This window comes from Ovis aries, chromosome 8, assembly GCF_016772045.2.
Source record: "Ovis aries strain OAR_USU_Benz2616 breed Rambouillet chromosome 8, ARS-UI_Ramb_v3.0, whole genome shotgun sequence".
NCBI classification, from domain to species: domain Eukaryota; kingdom Metazoa; phylum Chordata; class Mammalia; order Artiodactyla; family Bovidae; genus Ovis; species Ovis aries.
Genome location: NC_056061.1, coordinates 84,883,417 through 84,904,409, shown reverse-complemented (window position 1 = coordinate 84,904,409; position 20,993 = coordinate 84,883,417). Strand labels below are relative to the sequence as shown.

The following is a 20,993-nucleotide window of genomic DNA, read 5'->3' as shown; positions in this document are numbered from 1 at the left end:
TACAACGGCATCTCCACTTCTAAGTCCAGCCAGCTTCCAGATAAAGTGGTTTACCTGCAGCCTTTTACACAGTCTGTCGCAACGCACACACCCTCCTTGAAACACTGTTCCCCTGGTTTCCAGGACTTGCTCATCCATCTCATTTTCCACTTGCCTAGTAGACTGCTTCATCTCAGCCTCCTTTAGTGGCTCCATCTCAGCATCCACAAAGTGCAGAGAGTCTCTTCCGGTCTTGGGGCTACTGAGATGACACAGAGTCTGACTGTCAAACCAGACGTACAAGAATCATAGATGGAGCCCAGTGTCACGCTTTACTAATAACTTTAAGGATGCTGGTAATGATGAAACACAGACGAAATAAAGGAAGCCCACGTCATTTAACACAGCTACTGTGTTTAACAGAGCCCAGGTCCTCTCTCAGCATACTGGGACATACTCTAGGCAAGAGTCGATGCATCAGATCTCCAGGAAGTGCACAGAATGGTCTCTCCCATAAAACCTCTCGGGTATACAAACTGTCCCATCATTCACCACTTGATGAGATGTCTCCATTTACCCCTTAATAACTGCATAGCTTATGACATTTTCAGAGAGCCTTGCTTTACGCATTCACATATTCTAGTCTGTTCACTGTAAGCAAACTTAGATCAAGTGTTTCCCGCTAAATGCGTTCTATAGATGAGAACTATTTTCTAGCTAATGCCATTGTATGTAAGTAGCATTAGCATATTTACAAGGGGACTTGACCAATCCATCTTTCTCTTTCTGATGAGGTCAGAAATATGAGAAAATGGATAGTTGCCTTGATGCGAATCCTCTCCTTTTCAGCTCTATGCGCACCTATGACTTCAAAACTGATGTCTACAACCTACATTTTTCTCCTAAATTCCAAAGCCATCCGTTCAGTTAGGCACTCAACATTTTGACTTAGCTGTGTCAGAAGTTAACAAACAATATGATCACAGCAGAAATAACAATTCCTTTTCTCAACTCTCTAAACACACACACACACACACACACACCTCTCTCCCATGTCCCCCCATCTCAGTTAGTCTCCCCCATACTCCCCCATCCTCTGTCCTTGGGGGACAAGCATTACATCCTGCTTGATTCCTTTTCATCTCACGTCACATACCCAATCCACCTAAAAATATCTGCCATTTCTACCTTCAAAGTACATGCAGAGCTCAACCACTGATCCATCGTCACGCCCACGGCTGCCTTCCTAGCTCAGGCCACCACCATCTCTCCATGGACCTTGCTGAAACCACCTCCGACCTGCGTCTCTGCTTCCTGCCTCCATCCTTGTCCCCTAGAGTCTACGCTGAGCATATCGGCCAGATGGCTGTCTTTAAGAGATTAGTCAAATTGTGTCATCCACAGCTCCACAGTCTCCAGTATCTCTCAGAATAAAAGCCAGAATTCTTCTGGCGGCCTTTGGGGATCTATACATCCTGGACCCCCATGAACTCTCTGGCTCACCTACTATTATCTGCCCCCCACACACACCCACTCACTCCACTTCAGACACACTGGCCTCTCTGCGGGACCTCCAGCAAACTGAGCACACTGCAGCCCCTCACCTTTATCATCCTCTGTATTCAGCCTGGAAACTCGTTTCCCCCGGGTGGCACCTGGCTTGCTTTTCTAATCTCCTTCAGATGTTGGCTTAAACAAACCTTCTTTATAAGGGATTCCCTGATCACCTGTCTAAAACTGTCCTTCGCGTCTTCCCCCGAATCTGTCTCTGGTTTTTTATTCTCCTCCCCACTTATCACCATCTGACATGCTAGACCGTTTGACCTTTCTGTATTTACTGTTCTAGTCTTTTGGATGAGAATAAAGATGCCCTTTTGTTCAGGGCGGTATCCCAGCAGCCACGGGGGTGTCTGGCACATAGTAGGTGCTCAATAAATGCTGCACGAATTAATTCATAGTGGAGCAGCTCGATCTGAATTGAGCTGAGTTTAGAGGAGCATATGATGAAATAATGCAAGGAGAACAGTAACTTAGGGCTGTGATAAGGAAGGCTTTGGACTATGGCGTGTGCCGTTTGAATCTTATTCTGCAGGCTGGAGGAATCGTTAAAGTGAATTGAGCCAAGCAACAGCACAAAGAAATGAAGTCAGGGATAAAAGAAATCATACTCTAAGAATAAAAATAATGTGAAAGGAAAACTTTGTTCTTGAACATGAGTCTTTCTTCCTCAAAGTGAATATGCTCATTGATATTGTGTGGGCTGCTAACAATTACCAGAAGTGGAACACTGATGCCTTTTTTCAAAATGGTTTTAAAAACCGATAGACCCCTGAATAGAGGCATGATGACATACTATCTGATGAGGTTGAGAGTGATTCCTTATGAGTGTCCATAACTTGAAGTATGGATGCGGTCCCTAAAGTTTGTATGAAAAAGTCTATTAAATGCTGTTGGTAACAGTATTAAATGAGGTAACTGGATAGCATCGCCGACCCAGTCAAGGGACATGCATTTAGGCAAACTCCAGGAGATGGTAAGGGACAGGGAGGCCTGGCGAGCCGCGATCCATGGGATCACAGAACCAGACGCGACTGAGCGACTGAACAGCAGCAAAGTTGTATTCCAAAAATCCGAGCTTCGAAAAAACAGTTTGCTGGAGGACAGATTTCTAGAAACACAAAGAATAAATGCCTCATCTATCTCTTTTGTAAGTTGGCACTGGGAGACTTTCTCTAGGTTGGACCATACCTTATCCACCCCACCCACCCCTCCCCTGCAGTTTTTATGGAAGTGGATCGACAAGAAAACGCCCCCAAACCACCAAATATTAGCATTTCGGTAAAACGAGAGTGCCTGTACCTCTTCTATCTGTACTGTCTGTTTGAAAAGCTGATTTTCTTTTTGCAGTACAATCGGTACCAGCAGTACGGGGCGGAGGAGTGCGTGCTGCAGCTAGGGGGCGTGCTCTGCCCCAGCCCGGGCTGCGGGGCGGGGCTGCTTCCAGAAGCGGGCCAGCGGAAGGTCACCTGCGAACCGGCCCACGGCCTGGGCTGCGGGGTGAGTACCAGCCACACCCCCGGTGTGGACTGTGTGTGTGTGTTTATTTTGGGAAATTGGTTCGGTTGGTGCTTTATTTTCATTTTCCATTTGGACTCTGATAGCTTTGACCTGATGTAAAAACTAAATAAATATATGTGTGTGTATATATATATATATATATTTTTTTTTCAATTAACAGAATCCCGTATATAATGAGGGGAGGTAAGGTTTTCTGCTTTGATAGCTATCACTGTTTAAGACGTGAAATCACTCGGTCAACCTTTTAAACTTTTCTTCCGGTGCTCAGATAATTCAGAGCACAAATGATTTCTTCAGAGGTAGCATCGAGTCGACAGGAGTGAAGGAGAAAGAGAATTCCACCTCTTAGCGTGGTTGTCTTAGTGACGTTGCTGGCCTAAGTATTGCAAGAAATAAAAATGAAGATTCATATGGAAAACTTGAAATGTTATCAGGTGGTAAAAATCATTTTAAATCGAGATGAGCAAAACTTAATGGGGCCTCTTAGGGAAGCAGAAGAAGAAGCGTGGAAAATGTTTGTTCTAAGAGGTCAAACCAATAGGACCTAGACGGCTTCTTGAACGGGTCTACGGCTGTGAGCTGATGGTGAAGGGGTGAGGGAAGCATAACTCAAACGCAAATAGGCTGGCTAAATTATAGGCTGAAATGACAAATGGACAATAATCCTGGTATTAAATTTCGTGCCAGCCAGAAAAGGAAGAAGTGTATGTGCTTATAAAATGCTATTGAATTGTGATGGGAAAGCATTCCTTTTAAAATTGCAGCTTCGTGAGGAGCTTTGTTGGAAGGAGGAGTATGGATGGATGGCAGAGGCGTCTTACCCAGGCCTAATTTGGGGCTGAGCCTCCTGAGTAACCTATGCATAAATTGGCACCTGTCGTCCTTGGTAGAGCTCCCCATCCGTCATGCAGTGGGGCTTACCAAGCTCTGGGCTGAGTGATAAAGCAGAGCAAGTGGAAGCTGAAAAATAATGAGATACCATGATGCGTAAGCAGAAAGAAATACTTCTGGGCTAATGGCGATTTCATTAGGATGAAAACTCACATCATGTCTGCTAGCCTTAGAAATTATGGAAATCAAACCCTGCTTCCCAGCCTTGGTCATCATCATTTACTGTCTAATATGCACCGGTTGCATGTGGCCCAAGCAAGCTGCCAAATTCTGGGATCAGAGTTTCCGGCAAATGTTTTCTTTTAGATTGAGTTACAATAGCCATTAACTAATGGCCCAGTTCTATCTACGCTTCTACCTAATAATCGCTCCTATTGTTCCATTGTCTAAGGCTGCCGAGTTCTTTTGGCCTGTCTTCTGCATTCATTGTTCTTCTTGAACAGTTTTGAAGGTTTATGTAATTTTAAGATTTGAACGTCTTTCTCTTCCCTGTTTTACACAATGTGATATTATAAGTAGCACACACATTTGAACTCCAAATTATGGAAAATTACCTTAGAAATGAATTGAATTGCTTTAATATCTTTGGATTAAGAGAGTTTAGGGGCAAACCTTGCCTAGAGGAGAATGACTGTCTTCAGGATATTTCTTTGGAACTTCTAGGTAATGTGTTATATTTTTAGTTATTCTGTTTTGTTATGGGGCATGCTTGTTGGTTTGTGTATTACTTAGCTGTTGCTACATAACAAAAAAAACCCCCCAAATTTTAGCCTTTTCATGAATAAACATCTTTTATCTCACAGCTTCTGAGGGTCAGGAATCCCTAAGTAACATAGCTGTGGGGTTCAAGCTCAGGGTCTCATGAGGTTGGAGTCAAGCTCAGTTGTAGTTAACCCAAGAATTGACTGGGTAGGGCTGGAAGACCCACTGCAAAAATGGCTCAACCCATGATTCTCAGCCAGAAATGCCTCAGTTCCTCACTGGCTGTCGGCCACAGTTTCTCATTACACGCTCCTTTTCTTAGGCTACTTGTCCCCAGAATGGTAAGTAACTTACCCAGAACAAATGATCCAAGGGACAGAGCAAAGACAAAGCCATGGTGGCTTGCTCTCCAAGGCTGTGCCCCATCACTGCTGCTTTGTTCCCGAGGTTAGCACTGAGTGGACGTTCCAGCCCACCCACAAAGGGAAGGGAAAGCGAAGCTCCATCTTAAAGGAAAGGCGTCAGGGAATTCAGGGATGTATTTTGAACCACCACTGTCTATAATCTGAAGAAGCTGAATAAAGAACAAAGAGAAATGATTTTCTAAAACATCTAACTTGATGCTTTCTTTGTCCTCTGCACCTTTTTTGCCCCAATCCCCATAAGCTTTTTCAGGCTGATATCAATTCCCATTGCTTTGGCCTTTCAGAAGAGATAAATTGACATCATCATTGCTCTTGTTTCTTCAAATCTTCAACTTTCACAAAAGCATGTTAACCCAACTTACATGCCTTAGGGATTCTGTAGTGCTTAAAAGGGAGATTAGGTTGTATGACTTAGGTCCAAATTTTGGCTTCATCAACTACCAGTGGTCTTAATCTTTGTGTGCCTCAGTCTCCTCATTTTAAAAGAGAGTGTATTACAATGGCCCTGTATAAGGCTCCTCTGTCCATGGAATTCTCCAGGCAAGAGTAATGGAGTGGGTTGCCATTCCCTTCTCCAGAGGATCTTCCGAACCCAGGGATCGAACCAGTGTCTCCTACATCTCCTGCATTGAGAGGCGGGTTCTTCACCACCAGCGCCACCTGGAAAGCCCTTATTATGAATGTTAAAGGAGCTGATGGGTGTAAGAGCACATGGCATAAAGTATGTATTTATTTAATATTTAATCAAAAGCTTAATCAGTGTTTATCAAAAGTGCACCTAAAAGACCTAGCTAAATATTCAAGGAAAATTAACAATAGGGTGTTCGTTTGATCCTCTCTTCCAGATATTCTAGAATATTCCCCTCTGAATCAAGCTAGATGCAGCAGGGAATTAGGTACCCAGGCCTCACTATTTTAGCCCTTCAAAGAATTGCTTTTGCTTTTCTTGCACAGTAATTTGGTGTCATTTGTTTATACTGCGGTCATTATACAGATGACTCAATGCTTGTGGCTCCGGACATCCAAGTGGGCTTTTCTGTGAGGGACCATGGTGCCCATTCCAGGTTCATTATGCTTGTCCTGGGAAAAGTTGACCCTGCTAATGGTCCCCACTGAAAGCTGACTGCTGGAAAACCTAGAGCCACATTTGTGGGGTAGCTACAGCAGAGAAATAAGCCACTAATAGAATGAGTTTGGAAACTTATTTCTTGGCTTGACTTCTTTCTGTTCCCTTTTTCCTGGTATATGCTGTTTTGCTGTGATTTGTACACCCTTGTAAGCTGCCAATCTTTTCTGGATTTAAGAGTGGTAATGGAAAGCTGTTGTGTGAAAGAAACCGTGGTTAGTGTATGTTGTCTTGTCTGTTATGAGACACAACAGGGCCCAATAATGGAAGTTAGAGGAAGCTGAATCAGACAAGTCTGCTCAGGGTTTGCTGTAGCACCATGGACAGTGGCCACAAAGCGGACTGCCCCCAGAGCAGGGCGTGCCTCACCCTACACAGTGCTCAAGGAAAGAAACTGACTGCAAGCTGTGCGAGCATCAGAGTCTCGGGCGTGCTTCTTGAGATGTAGCTTTGAAGTTTACTGTAAGATATCCGCGAATCCACCTGTACTTAATTTGTCCTCAACTGTCAACTCTTATTATGTGGGGCTTGATGTTACAAAAAGGATCTCATGCATAAAAAAAGGTTGAAAACCAAATTCCCTGTCATTCACAGAATTTAAAAATTCAGCCTTCCAGGTACATAGTGAGGTGGACCCACATGGACTCATGTTTAGAGCTGAGACACACCTCTGTGCTGATCTCCAGACAGGACAGTTCTAATCTTCCCATCAGTCATCCCACCACCACATGCCTAGATAGTCCCCGCTGCCTCCCTGATCGCTATTGCACATAGCTTCCATCTGAAGGCACAAGCTTCAGTATTGTGATTGTCTTTTCTTTAAATGAGTGTGCAGGCTAGTGCTTATGACTTCTATATGCAAGCGTATAGTACTACTCACTGGAAAATCAGATTAGCTGATCCTTGGCTCTCCTAAGTCACTGGCTTAACTGTTACCCAGAGAGCAGTGAACATTAGCTAATGAATATAAGGATTTCCATTCAAATGATAATGTCAGTCCATCCAGGAAAGGCCTGATAGATGTGTGATGGTTATAGCAAAATTTTTTACCATTATTAAAGAATGATTTGAACTTAAGTATTCCCTCTCAGGGTCCAAGTTGAAGTGTTATACTTGTTTTGTATTTTCAGATTCCTGTCCTCAGCCTTGATATTGTTCTCAGTAAGAACATGTATTTAGAGCTCAACATTCATTGAGTGAATGAATGAATGAATCTTGACAATGTAGAAGTAATATGAATACACTTTTATTTTCAAATACTAATCATTATGTACCCCAATATTAGAATCGCTTACCTTGCCTCAATAAGAATCTCTTCAAAAAACATAAAATATGCAGTGTTTTACTTATACACATAATACATCATTTAGAACACCAAAATATACTAACTTCAGAGATCCACAAAAAGTCATTTAGGAACCTGAAAATCCTCCAAAAATTGCAGTTTATATGCCCTATTGAAGGCCTCACCGCCTAATGAAGAATTCAGTGCATTCTGATTTTAAAAAAAGTCTTGGTCTTGGGAGCACTGATATTTTCCTTTTGACAAGCACAGAATATTTTTACATGGATAGACAGAACTCAACAAGAATATGTTTGGGGATCAAATAGCCTGACCTCACTCTCTGCCAGCGCTTGATCATATTTTCACTACTGCTCATAAAAATATTAATTGATTTCCTGAGGAATTCATGTAATGCATTATTCTTTCTCTGGCCTTATTGCTATTCATCAGAACTATCTCACTAACTTTGATGGCGCCAATGTAAAATGTTGACATGTTTAATGCTAGAAAACAGCAACAAAATATGGAATACATTATACTCAGTGACCTGGAGATACAAAAAGCTATGGCAATCAAACCTTGCAAGTTTTCTATCAGCAAAACATCTTTATCTTATTTGATGGTATTTTAGGATATTATACATCTGAGAGATAATTTCTTAAAATAATACTATGAGTTTAATGAAGAGTTTTCTGTTTTGAATAAGAAATACACAGATGAGATTTAACAATGAGGGGGGAACTCTTATGCATTTAAATGTAAAGAGATCTTTAAAAAAAAAAGCCATTAAGCTGACCATTAGTTAAGGAAATTAAATAGAATTTCTTAAGGCATCAGAGAGACTCTCCCTCCTTTGATGAGTAGCATGTGTGGCTTTGAGATGGGTTGCTTGAGGAAGCGGAGCATCCATCTCGGGCTCCTCACTTGCACAGATCCCTTCCACGCCCTCTTACCCAAGTTTACATTCTTGCACTGTCTTCCTTGAAGAGAGTCTCAAAAATTGTAGAACCTTAAGTTACAAAGGCTTCATCAAAACTGAATCTAGACTTCAATGACGATAGGGTAGACTTGCTGTGTGCCCAGAAATCCCTGCAGAAGCTGCTTATAGCAGTAGCATTCATATATTGATGAAGATTTTAGTTAAGTTAGAGTCCAAGCCTCCTGTTTTAGCCCTTATATAGGAAACGAGTCTCTGTAGACAAATGGGGATAACTATGCCTTCATTCGGAGATCTAATTATTGATTTTAAAAGTAACTAGATGGAGAGCCCTTTTTTTCAATATGTGGAAATAGAAATATAAAGTCAAGAGATGGCCAATATTTAATAAAGAAAATGGTTACTTTTTCCATTCTTTAAAGAATTTTATAAAAATACCTCAAATTTAATTAAATTATCTCAAGTATTTTGAAAACTGTATAGAAGATCTCCCTTTTTCTGAAGGAGAATAGAGATTAAAATCTAGACTCCACGTATGTGTGGTTTATGTCATAATGCTTTCCAGGAGACACCAAAATACACAGGTATTTTTCATTCCGCCTGAAAGTGGGTTTGTTGGGCTTAAGCTCCAGGCTATCATCTCACCTTGCTAGCCTCAACTCTATGGCCTCTTCAACATGTAGAGCATGGAATCAAATATTTTTGACACATTATTTTAGATATATGGGATGTTCATCAGAGAGTATTTTTAAAAGAAAGCTAACATTATGAAATGTCAGAAATATGCATGCCATGTTTATTTGACAGGTGTCCAAAAATCTAATTTAAGCTCTAAGATTGGCTCACTTGCAGAGTAGAAATTAGTCTTGCTAGACTTTCTGCTTGTGAGCCATCTTGAAGTGCAAAGACAGAAAGCTCTGGAGAGTATTTATTTTAATTAAAGAAACTGTTCATAAACATACAAACAACTTCTGCATACCATTCCTCTGGAAAACATTTATCAATTGGCAAATGTTCCTAGAAAGTACTCTGCAGTCTGAAATAGAAATATATATTTTCTAATCCAACATAGATCAGTGACCTTTCCATGTGCCTTTAGCTATTTTTTGTTTAAAATAAGGGAAGTGTGAAATAACTATACTCTTTCAAAACAGTAATCTCTATCTCTTTGAATAATGTGTTGCGTGCATGTGTGTGTGTGTGTGTGCAGTCGTGTCTGTCTCTTTGTGACCCCGTGGACTGTAGCGACCAGGCTCCTCTGTTCATGGAATTCTCCAGGCAAGAATACTGGAGTGGGTTGCCATTTCCTTCTCCAGGAGATTTTCTTGACTCGGAGATCAAACCTGTGTCTCTTGCATCTCTTGCACTGGCAGGCGAATTGTTTATCAGTTTGCCACCTGGGAAGCCTAGAAAATCAATTTTGTGGCAAATTGAATAGAAAAGCTCTCTTTAGCTCTCCAAGCTACAGGAGAGCTCAGAACATTCCAGAAAACAGGCTTCTATGAAGATAACATAGTTTCTATGTATTCATTTTGATCCTGCCCTCACTTCAGTCTAAGGCAAGGCTGTCTAATATGGTAACCACGGGCCACAAGTGACTGTTCAAATTAAAATTAAATCAAATTTAAAATTAGGTTTCTCAGTCACAGCAGCTACATTTTAAGTATTCAGTGGCCACATACAGCCTCCAGCTACTGGACTAGACCTAGGCCATGCAGACAGAGCGTGTTTTCATCAATATCATAGAAAGTTCAGTGGGGCAGAGAAAATAGCTGTAAGATATCACCCTAGAAGAAGCATTCACAAGCTCAAAGATGCCTTTGCCTCAAACAAATTGAAGTTTGACCCCTTCAATTCTAGTTAAGAAGAAAAATTTTTCTAGAAATTAAAGCAGTTTCCTAAGTTTAAAAAAAAAGTACAGCAGTGTTTTCCCAAGTGGTCCTTATTCGGTGCAGGTTCAAGGGATGTTATGTTCCAGGAGGATGGCTGGGGTCCGGGACAGAGAGCCTGGGCCAAGGTCTGTGATCAGAGAGCTGGATGCACGCAGTTGTTGCTGTTGTTCAGTAGCTCAGTCCTGTCCGACTTTGTTGCTATTGTTCAGTAGCTCAGTCCTGTCCAACTCTGCAACCCCATGGATGACAGCACTCAGGTTTGCCTGTCCTTCACTGTCTCCTGCAGTGTGTTCAAGTTCCCATCCATTGAGCTGGTGATGCCGTCCAACCATCATCCTCTGCTGCCCTCTTCTCCTTTGGCTTTCAGTCTTTCCCAGCATCAGGGTCTTTTCCAGTGAGTCTGCTCTTCACATCCAGTGGCCAAAGTACTGGAGCTTCAGCTTCAGCATCAGTCCTTCCAATGCATGCAGTAAACTCCATTAAACAGGGCTTTTTTCTGTTGGACTTAAAGCTATGCCTATGCCTGAACAAAGGGAATACCACAGCAGCCTTCCCTAAGTTCTTTCAAGCAAGAACTGCCATTTGGGTGGTCCATCTTATAAGACAGGTGTCTCATAGAGCAGCTTGAGTCAGGGAATCAAATCCCTTGTTTTATCTGAATAGCAAGCTTACCACAGTACTCTTGGGAAGGAGCTACTGAAACCCAAGGATCAGAACATTAAGTCTACAACATTTTTCTCTTTGCAGAGGACTAAAAAAGCATGATTTTTTAAAATAATATACCATATTTGTATTCGAGGTATTTTTGAGACTACATATTTTATAGTGAAACCTCTTTATTCTTAAACTGCTATTGATAAATAATTTGATGGATTTAACGTACATAGAGAAGATAGGGCGAAATTTAATGACTGTGTGTGATTAGCAGCATATTTTCAAATGATTCCTATTAAACAAACAAGAGAGATTTTTGAGCTTCATCGAATAAAGGATATTATGGTAAAATATATATATATATTTCTGTAGTGGGTATCAGTGTATGTCAACCTCATAAAACGTTAACTGCACAGGACAATGTGCTCATGACCCAGGAGTCCCAGGGTTTTGAAACTTCATTTTCCTGGAGTTTAGTTGATTCACAGTGTTGGCTTAGTTCCCAGTATACAGCAGAGTGATGCTGTCACGTACGTGCATTTTTCTTCGTATTCTTTCCCATCATGGTCTCTGTTGTGTTGTTGTTCCGGCTTTCTACACGGTCAGGAATTGCGACCCAAGTGGTCACACCAGTGTGAGCCTGGGCCACACCCCGCTGTAACTGCCCTGGTGGGGCCACCCTTACAAGGGGGCACGCTGGAGCTCCCTGCCAGCCTCCCAAAGGGTGCTCCTGTCTTCCCTGTCCTTGCCAGACTCCACCGGTGTTTCTGAGGGGTGGAGAGCTCTGCTCCATCTCACTACACTCATTATTTTTCACATCCTCTCCCCACCATCTCAGGCCTTCTCTCATCGGGGAGTAGAAGCCTCCCAGAGGCACATTCTGTCCTGCTCTTTCAGACTTGCCTCCAGCCCTCCTTTCTCATTAGGGTCTCTGCTGAACACTCCCGAAACAGCTAGTTCCTCCTATATATTCATCCAGACCAGCCCTCCTTGTGTGCTGGTTTTTCTCAATTTCCCTCCATGCTACCTTTAGAAAATGGCCTCACAGATCTGACACTGTTCATCTAGCCCATGGTTACCCTCTATGGTTCGCGTCTCATCTTTCATGCTGTTATATACACTGCAGATTAAGGAATGCGATTATCACAGCAGTTTTCTTTGTTCTCTCGTCTTTCCTTTTTTAATACTACTTTTGATTGTGGTAAAATATACACAATATAAAATTCGCCTTTGATAACCATTTTAAAGTTTACAGTTCAGCAGCATCAAGTATTCATAATATTGGATAACCATCTCCACTATCTATTTCCAAAGTTTTGTATCGCCCCAAACAGAAGCTCTGTTCCTATTCAGTTCAGTCGCTCAGTCATGTCCAACTCTTTGCAACCCCATGAACCACAGCATGCCAGGCCTCCCTGTCCATCACCAACTCCCGGAGTCTATCCAAACCCATGTCCATCAAGTCAGTGAAGCCATCCAGCCATCTCATCTTCTGTCATCTCCTTCTCCTCCTGACCGTAATCCCTCCCAGCATCTGGGTCTTTTCCAATGAGTCAACTCTTCGCATGAGATGGCCAAAGCATTGGAGTTTCAGCTTTAGTATCAGTCCTTCCAATGAACACCTAGGACTGATCTGCTTTAGGATCGACTGGTTGGATCTCCTTGCAGTCCAAGGGACTCTCAAGAGTCTTCTCCAGCACCACAGTTCTGTTCCTATTAGGCAATAATTAATTCCCCATCTCTCCCAGCCCCTCGTCACCTCTAATCTTCTTGCTGTCTCTATGAACCTGACTATCCTAGATATTTCGTGTAAGTGGAGTCGTAGAAATTTTTTGTCCTTTGGTATCTAGCTTAGCATAATGTTTGTCAGTTAGCTTAATGTTTTCAAGCCTCGTGCAGTGTGCGTCAGAATTTCACTCCTTCCCATAGCTGAGTAGTAGCTCATTGTATATGTAGACCATGTTTTGTTCCCCCCATTCCTTTTTAGAATTTATTCAGCCACAGTAGTCCTTCATCTCCCTGGAGCAAAAGTCAGGTAGGTTCTCTGACTCTCGGTCACTTATAAATGAAAGAAAGTCTTAGAGACACTTCATGTTGCATATTCATACTGTCAGTCACTAAAAGTGGCTTTTGTCAAAAAAAAATATGCTTGATGTGACAGTGAATCTTCTGCCCTGGCTCCCGAGGCCCAGCCCTTTGCTCCATGCCTGTGTGCACTTGGCCTAGAAGTCCAGACGGGCTGACGTGACTCACCTGGTTGCTCTGAGTGTTCATCAGCTTCTACCTGTTCCATTGACTTTTTATTCATCTCAGGTTAAGGTTGACAGAACACAATAATAGCCGATTATTCACTTTATTCCTCTGAAAAGTGTCTACGTCGTCAATCTGCAGATCCAGGGTTTTTAATTCCAGTGCTTAAAATTGTTTGCCTTGAATAATTGCCTACGTTAACACCTATAGGGTTTCAGCCTCATTACAGAATCATCTGTCCAGACCAAAGTCCCCCATCCTGACTTGAGCAGCAGAACCCTATCCCTATTCCTGTAGGTATAACAGAAATGTGTTTCTGCCAGAAATATAGCTCATGAACATAATTGCTAAGATTTGTCATGATAAGTGTGAAGGGTATTCCTTGTAGTACTGTTTTGTAGTAGACAAGAACTTGGAAACAATCAAATTGTCAATAATATCGTAGTGGTTAAGTACATTTTTGATCTATGGATACAATAAAGTACAATATCTTGTTTAGAAAGGGCTTCCTTGGTGGCTCAGTGGTGAAGAATCTGCCTATAATGCAGGAGACCCAAGTTCAATCCCTGGGTTGGGAAGATTCCCTGGAGGAGGGAATGGCAACCCATTCCAGTATTCTTGCTTAGAGAATTCCATGGACAGAGGAGCCTGGCGGGCCACAGTCCATGAGGTCATAGAGTCAGACATGACTGAGCAGCTAAACCACTACCACTACCTGTTTAAAAAAAATGAGATCATTCTGCATGCTGATATGAAACAAATTTTAATATTCAGAATTAAGAGGAAAGAGCAGGAAAAAGAAGATCAGTACTCATAAACATATAAAATATTTCCTGAAAAGGGTTCAACAAACCATTATATTTGCCTTTGGATAGAAAAAGTGGGGATATAGAGAAGGAAGCTTTTATTAATACTTTCCCGTTTATAACTTTCTGTAATGTTTGCAGTTTCTAAACATGAAGGTATGTTACTTTTACTTTCTATAACATAAGGGATTTTCTTAGTTTATGAGCTACTTTTTAATTAATCAAGCTTTTATTTTTAAAAAAGCAATCCATGTTATTTGTTAAAAATAAAAGCAAAGCAACTGTAATTAAATTGGTTAGAATTTTACACCATTTCAGACATAGTGTTTTTCTGGGGTTAGACTGAGAAAGAAGGAAATAGGTCTGCCACTGCCAGAGGCCAAGGGCATGAACGCCGAATGGTGAGGTCCGGCTACTGTTCACTCCAAGGGGCTGGCGAGGCAGGTGATCCATTCTTTCAGACATTTACTTGGCACGAGCATGCTGTCCCGTCATACTGATTTAACTGAATGACATGTTTAAGAAAAATGCAAGTTAAGTCTGCTAGGAAATTTAATTTGCAGTCTCAAAATTAGTTCTAAGAAGCATGTCCCCAGAGCTTTGAACAGCCAAATGCAAATAAGTGAATTTCAATTTCTGTGTGGTTTTAAATAGTTTGAGCAGTTCCTGCGGTATAGGAAAATATATTCCGGTGGCCTTTGGCACATACCTGTATTCTCGGAATCCTACTCTTGCCGTGTGTTTTATTGCTGACTTTTGTGTATCTTCTCTTTTTTGTTTACACCTGTTTTCAGTACAATTTAGACAGAGTTCAAGGTGGCCCAAGCAAAACAAGGACTCGGCACTGATGTATTTTCCCCTGCTTGTCAAACATTCCGTTGTAAAGGCTGTCTGTAAATTATTAGGACAGTTCCCTACAAACTCCTGGAAGGGAACAGGGCTTTTCCTGGTTAAAGACAAGTCAGCCCTGCTGTCAGTAGTCCACAAGCATCTGTAACAGACCCGGAAACCAAATGCTGCTTGGATCCCAAGAAAGGCAGTCAGCCTTCCTCCTCACCCGCTTTGCCTTTCAGTGGGCCCCGGGATACCGGCCGTGGAGGGCCTTAGTATTTCTCCTTTTCAGCACAGAATGAATGAGGCTAACAGTAGAACCTGGAAGGCTCCCCCAGGGCAAACCTGACCTGGCCCAGCCTGACTTTGAGTCCCACCTTCCCTGGGAATTGGCGGCCCCTAGGATGGATATACCTGGCAGAACCACCTGGCTTGTGACACAGGCCTTTGTCCAGTGGTCTATCCACAAGTATCTAGTGTATGAGACTTCCCTGGTGGTCCCGTGGCTAAGGCTGCGCTTTCACAGCATTAGCCGCAGGTTCCATCCCTGGTCAGGGAACTAAGACCCCCCCAAATGCAGAATGGTCAAAAAAATTAAATTAAAAGGTTTATACTTGAACAAAGTATATGATTTTTTTTTACGTTAATTTTATTTAAGGATTTTTTTTCCCCCAAGGAGAAGAAAAGAAACCGTTTAAGACTACAAGCCTGTGGGTAAGGCCCAGGCCAAATGTGGAAGCTTCACTCCATCTATCCGCTCTTGAACCAGGGGTAGGAGAAGAATAGAAACTAGAAGGAAGGCTTTCCAAGGGTGAGCACGCTCTCTGGTGCACTCTAGAAAGTAATTTGTCAAGTGGACCTATTACCGCACTTCCAAAAAGAAAGCAATTTTCTTCCTCCTTTCTTTAAAAGCAGGCCCAGAAAGCCTGTTTCCTTCCCCAACCCATGCTGCCCGCCACTCTCTTTTAGAAAGAAATCATATTGTCTCTTGTTGGTTATTGTCCAGCGTGCAGTGACTGTCTGGGAATTGAATGTCCAGTAAGTGAGTTTTTTTCTTTTTTTCCCCTAGCCCCTCTCAAGGTATTAATGCTAAACTGACAGCTCCTTAATACAAAGGAAGACTGAATTAGCTATTCCTGAGGTTACCTCCACACACAGAGCCTAGTCCTCATCACCTATTTCTAAGCAATCCTTTAGTGAATTACTAGATATGAACGTTTTATATCACCTCCTCTCTGCGAATTCGAAGCATTGTTCTTTACGTATGCAAGCCTACCTAGTGGCGTGACCTGATGATTTGGAGGAAGTTAGTCTATAGCAGAAATAAGATGGAATTTTACCTGCTGGATTTTTAACAAATGTGAAGTGATTGGATGCCTTCTAGAAAAGAAATCTCAAGAAAAGAGTCATTTATCAACCTTCTTTAGACCATTTGCGTAAATGTTTTACATGTAAACAGGGCATAGAAAGCAAAGCTGTATTTAGAAGATGGCTGCTATTTGGAAAGAAAGAAATCCAATCTGACCCAGCTTCTGAGAGCCTCCTTTATGTGAGGACAAGGCTGGGCTTTTGTATAAGCCGTATTGTATTATTGTAAAGTGCAGGAGCCGCTTAATCAATAAGAAAAGTTGGGGTAGAATGTTCGGATTAAAGAGATAAGATCTTTGTTAGACTAAATCAATTGAGCCAGAACCTCCCATAGTGAGCTGAATGGAAATAGCTTCATGTTACAAATGTACCAGAGATTTTTAAAAGGTCTCAAAATCGGTGTTTGGAGACTATGTGGCTATGTGTATTTTCAGTTTGCTGTTCTGGAGAAACCAAAGATTATTTTTGTAAGAGTTTGGAAAAGCACTAAACTTCAATAATATGCATGGTTTTGATAAACATTTACTGGGATATATGGGGTCGCACAGAGTCGGACACGACTGAAGCGACTTAGCAGCAGCAGCAGCAGCTTTTAAAGTCATTGGTACTAGAATCAATGGACAGGGACACAAATTATTCCAGAAAGTTAAGAAAATAAGCAGCCTGAAACCCACTCTAAAGGCTGTTCACCTTCACTCTGTAACCAGGACTGCTTGCTGCTGGAGCTGGACACTGGGCACCCAGCTACCCACCCACCAAGCTGGGTGGCCTTCTGTCCGGTGACTGTTAGAATCCGTGTGGGTGTCCACAGGCTGTTGACAGCCTTGATTTCCCTCCCGATTTTCATCGTCCCCCTTTCCTGCTAATTTTTTTTTTCAAGTATTCTCCTTTTGGGAAAGTGACTCCATTCCTGGTCAGAAGGGACTCCCGAGTCGTCTAAGCCCATCCTGCTACTGCTGTGACCCTTACGAGGCAGGGTCTGGGAAGAAAACCTCATCCTTCCTGTACACTTGACTGCGTGGCTCAGTTAATCAGCTCAAAAGCCAGTCTGTTGTTGGACTGAGCGTTATGTGAAAGGATATGTTTCCTTTTTGCTTAAGCCAATTGGATTGGACTTTCTGACTCTCCAGCCAAAATCTGTTAACTGGTGCATGAAAACTGGTTCATTTCCCTAAAATGACTAAAGGAATTCATCCACTAAAAGACTATGGGCAGATGACCCCAAAAGAGGCTCTTGATAAGGACTTTCCTGTAGCAGACCAAATCACCTTCAGGTTACATCCCGTGGTTACATCCCGAAGTCTTCTGTTGGCCTCATTCCCGTGGTACTCGCGGCCCAGCGTGGTGGCCACATTTCAACCTGGGCTAAGGGGGATGGGGAAGGGGAGGGCATGTTATTGCCAAGGCCAGGTCCAGAGGAGCCACACAGCGCATGCCGACCCATATCCCAAGGAGAGCAGTTAGCTGCGTGGCCATGTGGCCCGCCCCAAAGGTACGTGGCCCGCCCCATGTGGCCAGCTGAAGTTATTATCAATTCTAAGAAGGAAAACAGCAGATAGGTAGTGGAGGATAACGTTTGGTCTCTGCCACAACTACCATACGTCCTGTCTCTCCCGTAATCCTTACCCAAGTACCGTCCACTTCTTTCCATTCACAGATCTCTGAGTTTTCTTTTTTTTTTTTTTTTTTAGATCTCTGAGTTTTCATGCAGGAAAAGAAAAACTGAGTGGAACTCTGCGTCTTCTTTATTTCTAATAGGATTGAATACCCGCTTTGTGATCTTTTCTTTCAATAGTATATCTTTCGCTCTCTGAATTCCAAAGCATGAAAATTAGACCTCTAGCTCTCAATAAGACCCACTAAATTGCATTCACCCCCTGACTTTGGAAGGTGTGGCCACCATAACCTTCTGAATTTGTGCAGATGAATAGAGTTAGCATTCGGTAGGGCCACAAGCTGAGCGTAGAGGAGCACCGTTCTAGAAAATTCCCTCGTTGGACCGAAGCTTTCACCTGCTGATCTTTTTGTTCTAATGTTACATGCAAATGCACTGCTTAACCGTGTAGAACCAAACAGACCGCAGATGAAAGCTTTTGGAGTTACAGATTGAATGTGAGAGTTCACGAGGCACTTGGAGTGACGACAGCTTCCGACTCACATTTCTAGCAGCCGTCCTCGGAGTCTTAGCTTTTGTTCTTCTCTCGCAATCACTAGAAGTCATGCTGTTTGCAGCAACTGTGCTCTGCTAATAAGAAACACTCACCAGGGGCAACAAAAATCAATATCTCCTTCTTTATATTTAAAATAAGTCAGCAATACTCACACAGGAAAGTTCTTCATTTATTGCAAATGAGTGAATTGGTTGTCCGCTGCGTGTGTGGCATGGCACTGGGCACTCGGCACAGGGAGACGAGGACAGTACGGTGCTGAGAAGCCGGCTATCTGGCGGGAAGACGAGGCGCCCGGTGGGAAGTGGCACAGCCATGTGACTGTGCAGATTCGTGCCACGTAAGGCGCCACAGAAATCCAGAAAAGTCAAGGGCTTCTAACCCTGCCCCATGTCCCCTTGGACATCACGTGTTTTAACACGTGTCCCGTTGCTTGTGTGTGTGTGTGCGTGCTCAGTCACTCAGTCGTGTCTGACCCTTTGTGACCCCATGGACTGTAGCCCACCAGGTTCCTCTGACCATGGGATTCTCCAGGCAAGAATACTGGCGTGGGTTGCCATGCCCTCCTCCAGGGGATCTTCTTGAGTCAGGGATCGAACATGCGTGTCTTGCGTCTCCAGCGCTGGCAGGCAGATTCTTTACCACTGTGTCCCCTGGGAGGCCCCACTACTTGTTTCCTTCCCGTCTGTTTACCCCTTGTTTTCCATAGGGCCCTGGTGGGGGGAGCAGGGCTGCAGTCTGTTGATTTTTGTGTCCTCAGCATCCAGCAGGGTGTCTAACACCTGCATAGTTGTTCACTGAATTAAACAACTCGAGAGGAAGGCTTTGAACTGTTGAGGATAGGAGGCTTCATCAAGGACTTGAGAGGATGGAGAGATTTTGCCTAATGGAGACCAGGAAGTATTCTAGGCTTAAGGCTCTGACCCGGAGTGGAGGGCGGGAAGGGGCCGGGAGTACTGAGCTGGTGACCCAGGAGGCACCAGGGATCACAATTTTCATGGAGAAGATGCAGAAGGAAAGTGAGGAAAATGCTCGATTGGCCGCAACTGCCGCGGTTGCCTTGGGAAAGCCAGCCGGTTGCCTGTGATGGACTGTCCTCAGGCTTCCATTCCTCTGATTCCAGTGCCTGGCCTTTTCGCTTCTGGTTTGTTTACGTAGCTTAGAGAGGCAGTGGCACCCCACTCCAGTACTCTTGCCTGGAAAATCCCATGGACAGAGGAGCCTAGTGGGCTGCAGTCCATGGGGTTGCTAAGAGTCGGACATGACTGAGCGACTTCCCTTTCACTTTTCACTTTCATGCATTGGAGAAGGAAATGGCAACCCACTCCAGTGTTCTTCCCTGGAGAGTCCCAGGGACGGGGGAGCCTGGTGGGCTGCAGTCTATGGGGTCGCACAGAGTCGGACATGACTGAAGTGACTTAGCAGCAGCAGCAGCAGAGAGGCATTAGCGCCCCCGCAGTCTGTCAAACACCCTCCCTGTTTAATTCCCTTCATGTCACCAAGTTCCTTCCGATGAATAACCCTCCTTAAACACCTTGTGAAACAGATATTACCGCTTATCTTTTTTTGTTTTTTAACCCATACAGATTTTTCAGGAATTATTTTAGGGACGCTAATTTTGCAATATTAACTTCATTTGAGGTCAGACTGAGGAAGAACTAGGTCACTCTTTTAATTTAGAGATTATTTAGAACTTGATTGAATCACAGCCACTTTCTGTGTAACGTTTAATAGGTAATATGAAGTCCACCAGGCTCCTCCGTCCATGGGATTTTCCAGACAAGAGTACTGGAGTGGGGTGCCATTGCCTTCTCCCAATAATAATTGTAATGCAATGTGCGTGCCATAATATTTACTCATCTCTCTTATGCCGTGTCATAGTTTGCTGCCTTTTATCTACAAATAAATGCTTAATGTTTAATAATCTCTAGTATGAACTATTCTCCTTTGTTTCCTTGCCATCACTGTGGTATGCATGTATGAGAGCCTTTCATACTTAGGTCCCTCAAGTGGAAACACTGCCAGCTGGGAGTCGTGAAAGGTTTTGAACATTTGAGAAATGGAGCAAGTAGCAAGGGGTGGACCATACCAGGCCCCCTTTCTACTCAGATATGTCAGCATCTACACATTTAGTGAACAAAAGAAAGTCAGCTGCGTAGCAGGAAGCTTGCCAAGACTCTGGAGCTGGAGAAGAACCTTGACATGAGATGTCAGGCATATTACCATGCGATCATGTCCCTTCTATAATCCCCATTTGTTTCCATTTAGCAACAGTGTGTTTTCCTAAACAAATTTATTTTGAAAATACAAAAATAAGTGAAAAGCTCAAACTCATTTAAAACAATCCTAGATATTTTAAATGTCTCAAAACTGTTTGGTATTAGTGTATTGGGGATCATGGCCCATCTTGGATGTCATCTTTCTATTCCCTGAGCAGATTAGGTGCACACACACACATTCACATACACACACACATCCACACCGCACACACACACCACACAGTCATATACACACACACACACACACCACAGTCATATCCACACCGCACACACACACCACACAGTCATATACACACACACACACACACCACAGTCATATCCA

The 20,993-nt window shown here is 43.0% G+C and overlaps 1 protein-coding gene across 3 annotated transcripts in view; it reads left to right on the top strand.

The window, feature by feature from the left end:
* Nucleotides 1-20,993, top strand: part of PRKN (parkin RBR E3 ubiquitin protein ligase) — a 1,230,807-nt gene that overhangs the window by 1,033,609 nt on the left and 176,205 nt on the right. For all 3 annotated transcript variants that reach the window (XM_027972640.2, XM_060419883.1, XM_027972639.2), the window contains one exon: nucleotides 2,887-3,036. In XM_027972640.2, coding sequence (XP_027828441.2) covers nucleotides 2,887-3,036 — 150 coding nt within the window. The remainder of the gene's footprint in view (nucleotides 1-2,886; nucleotides 3,037-20,993) is intronic.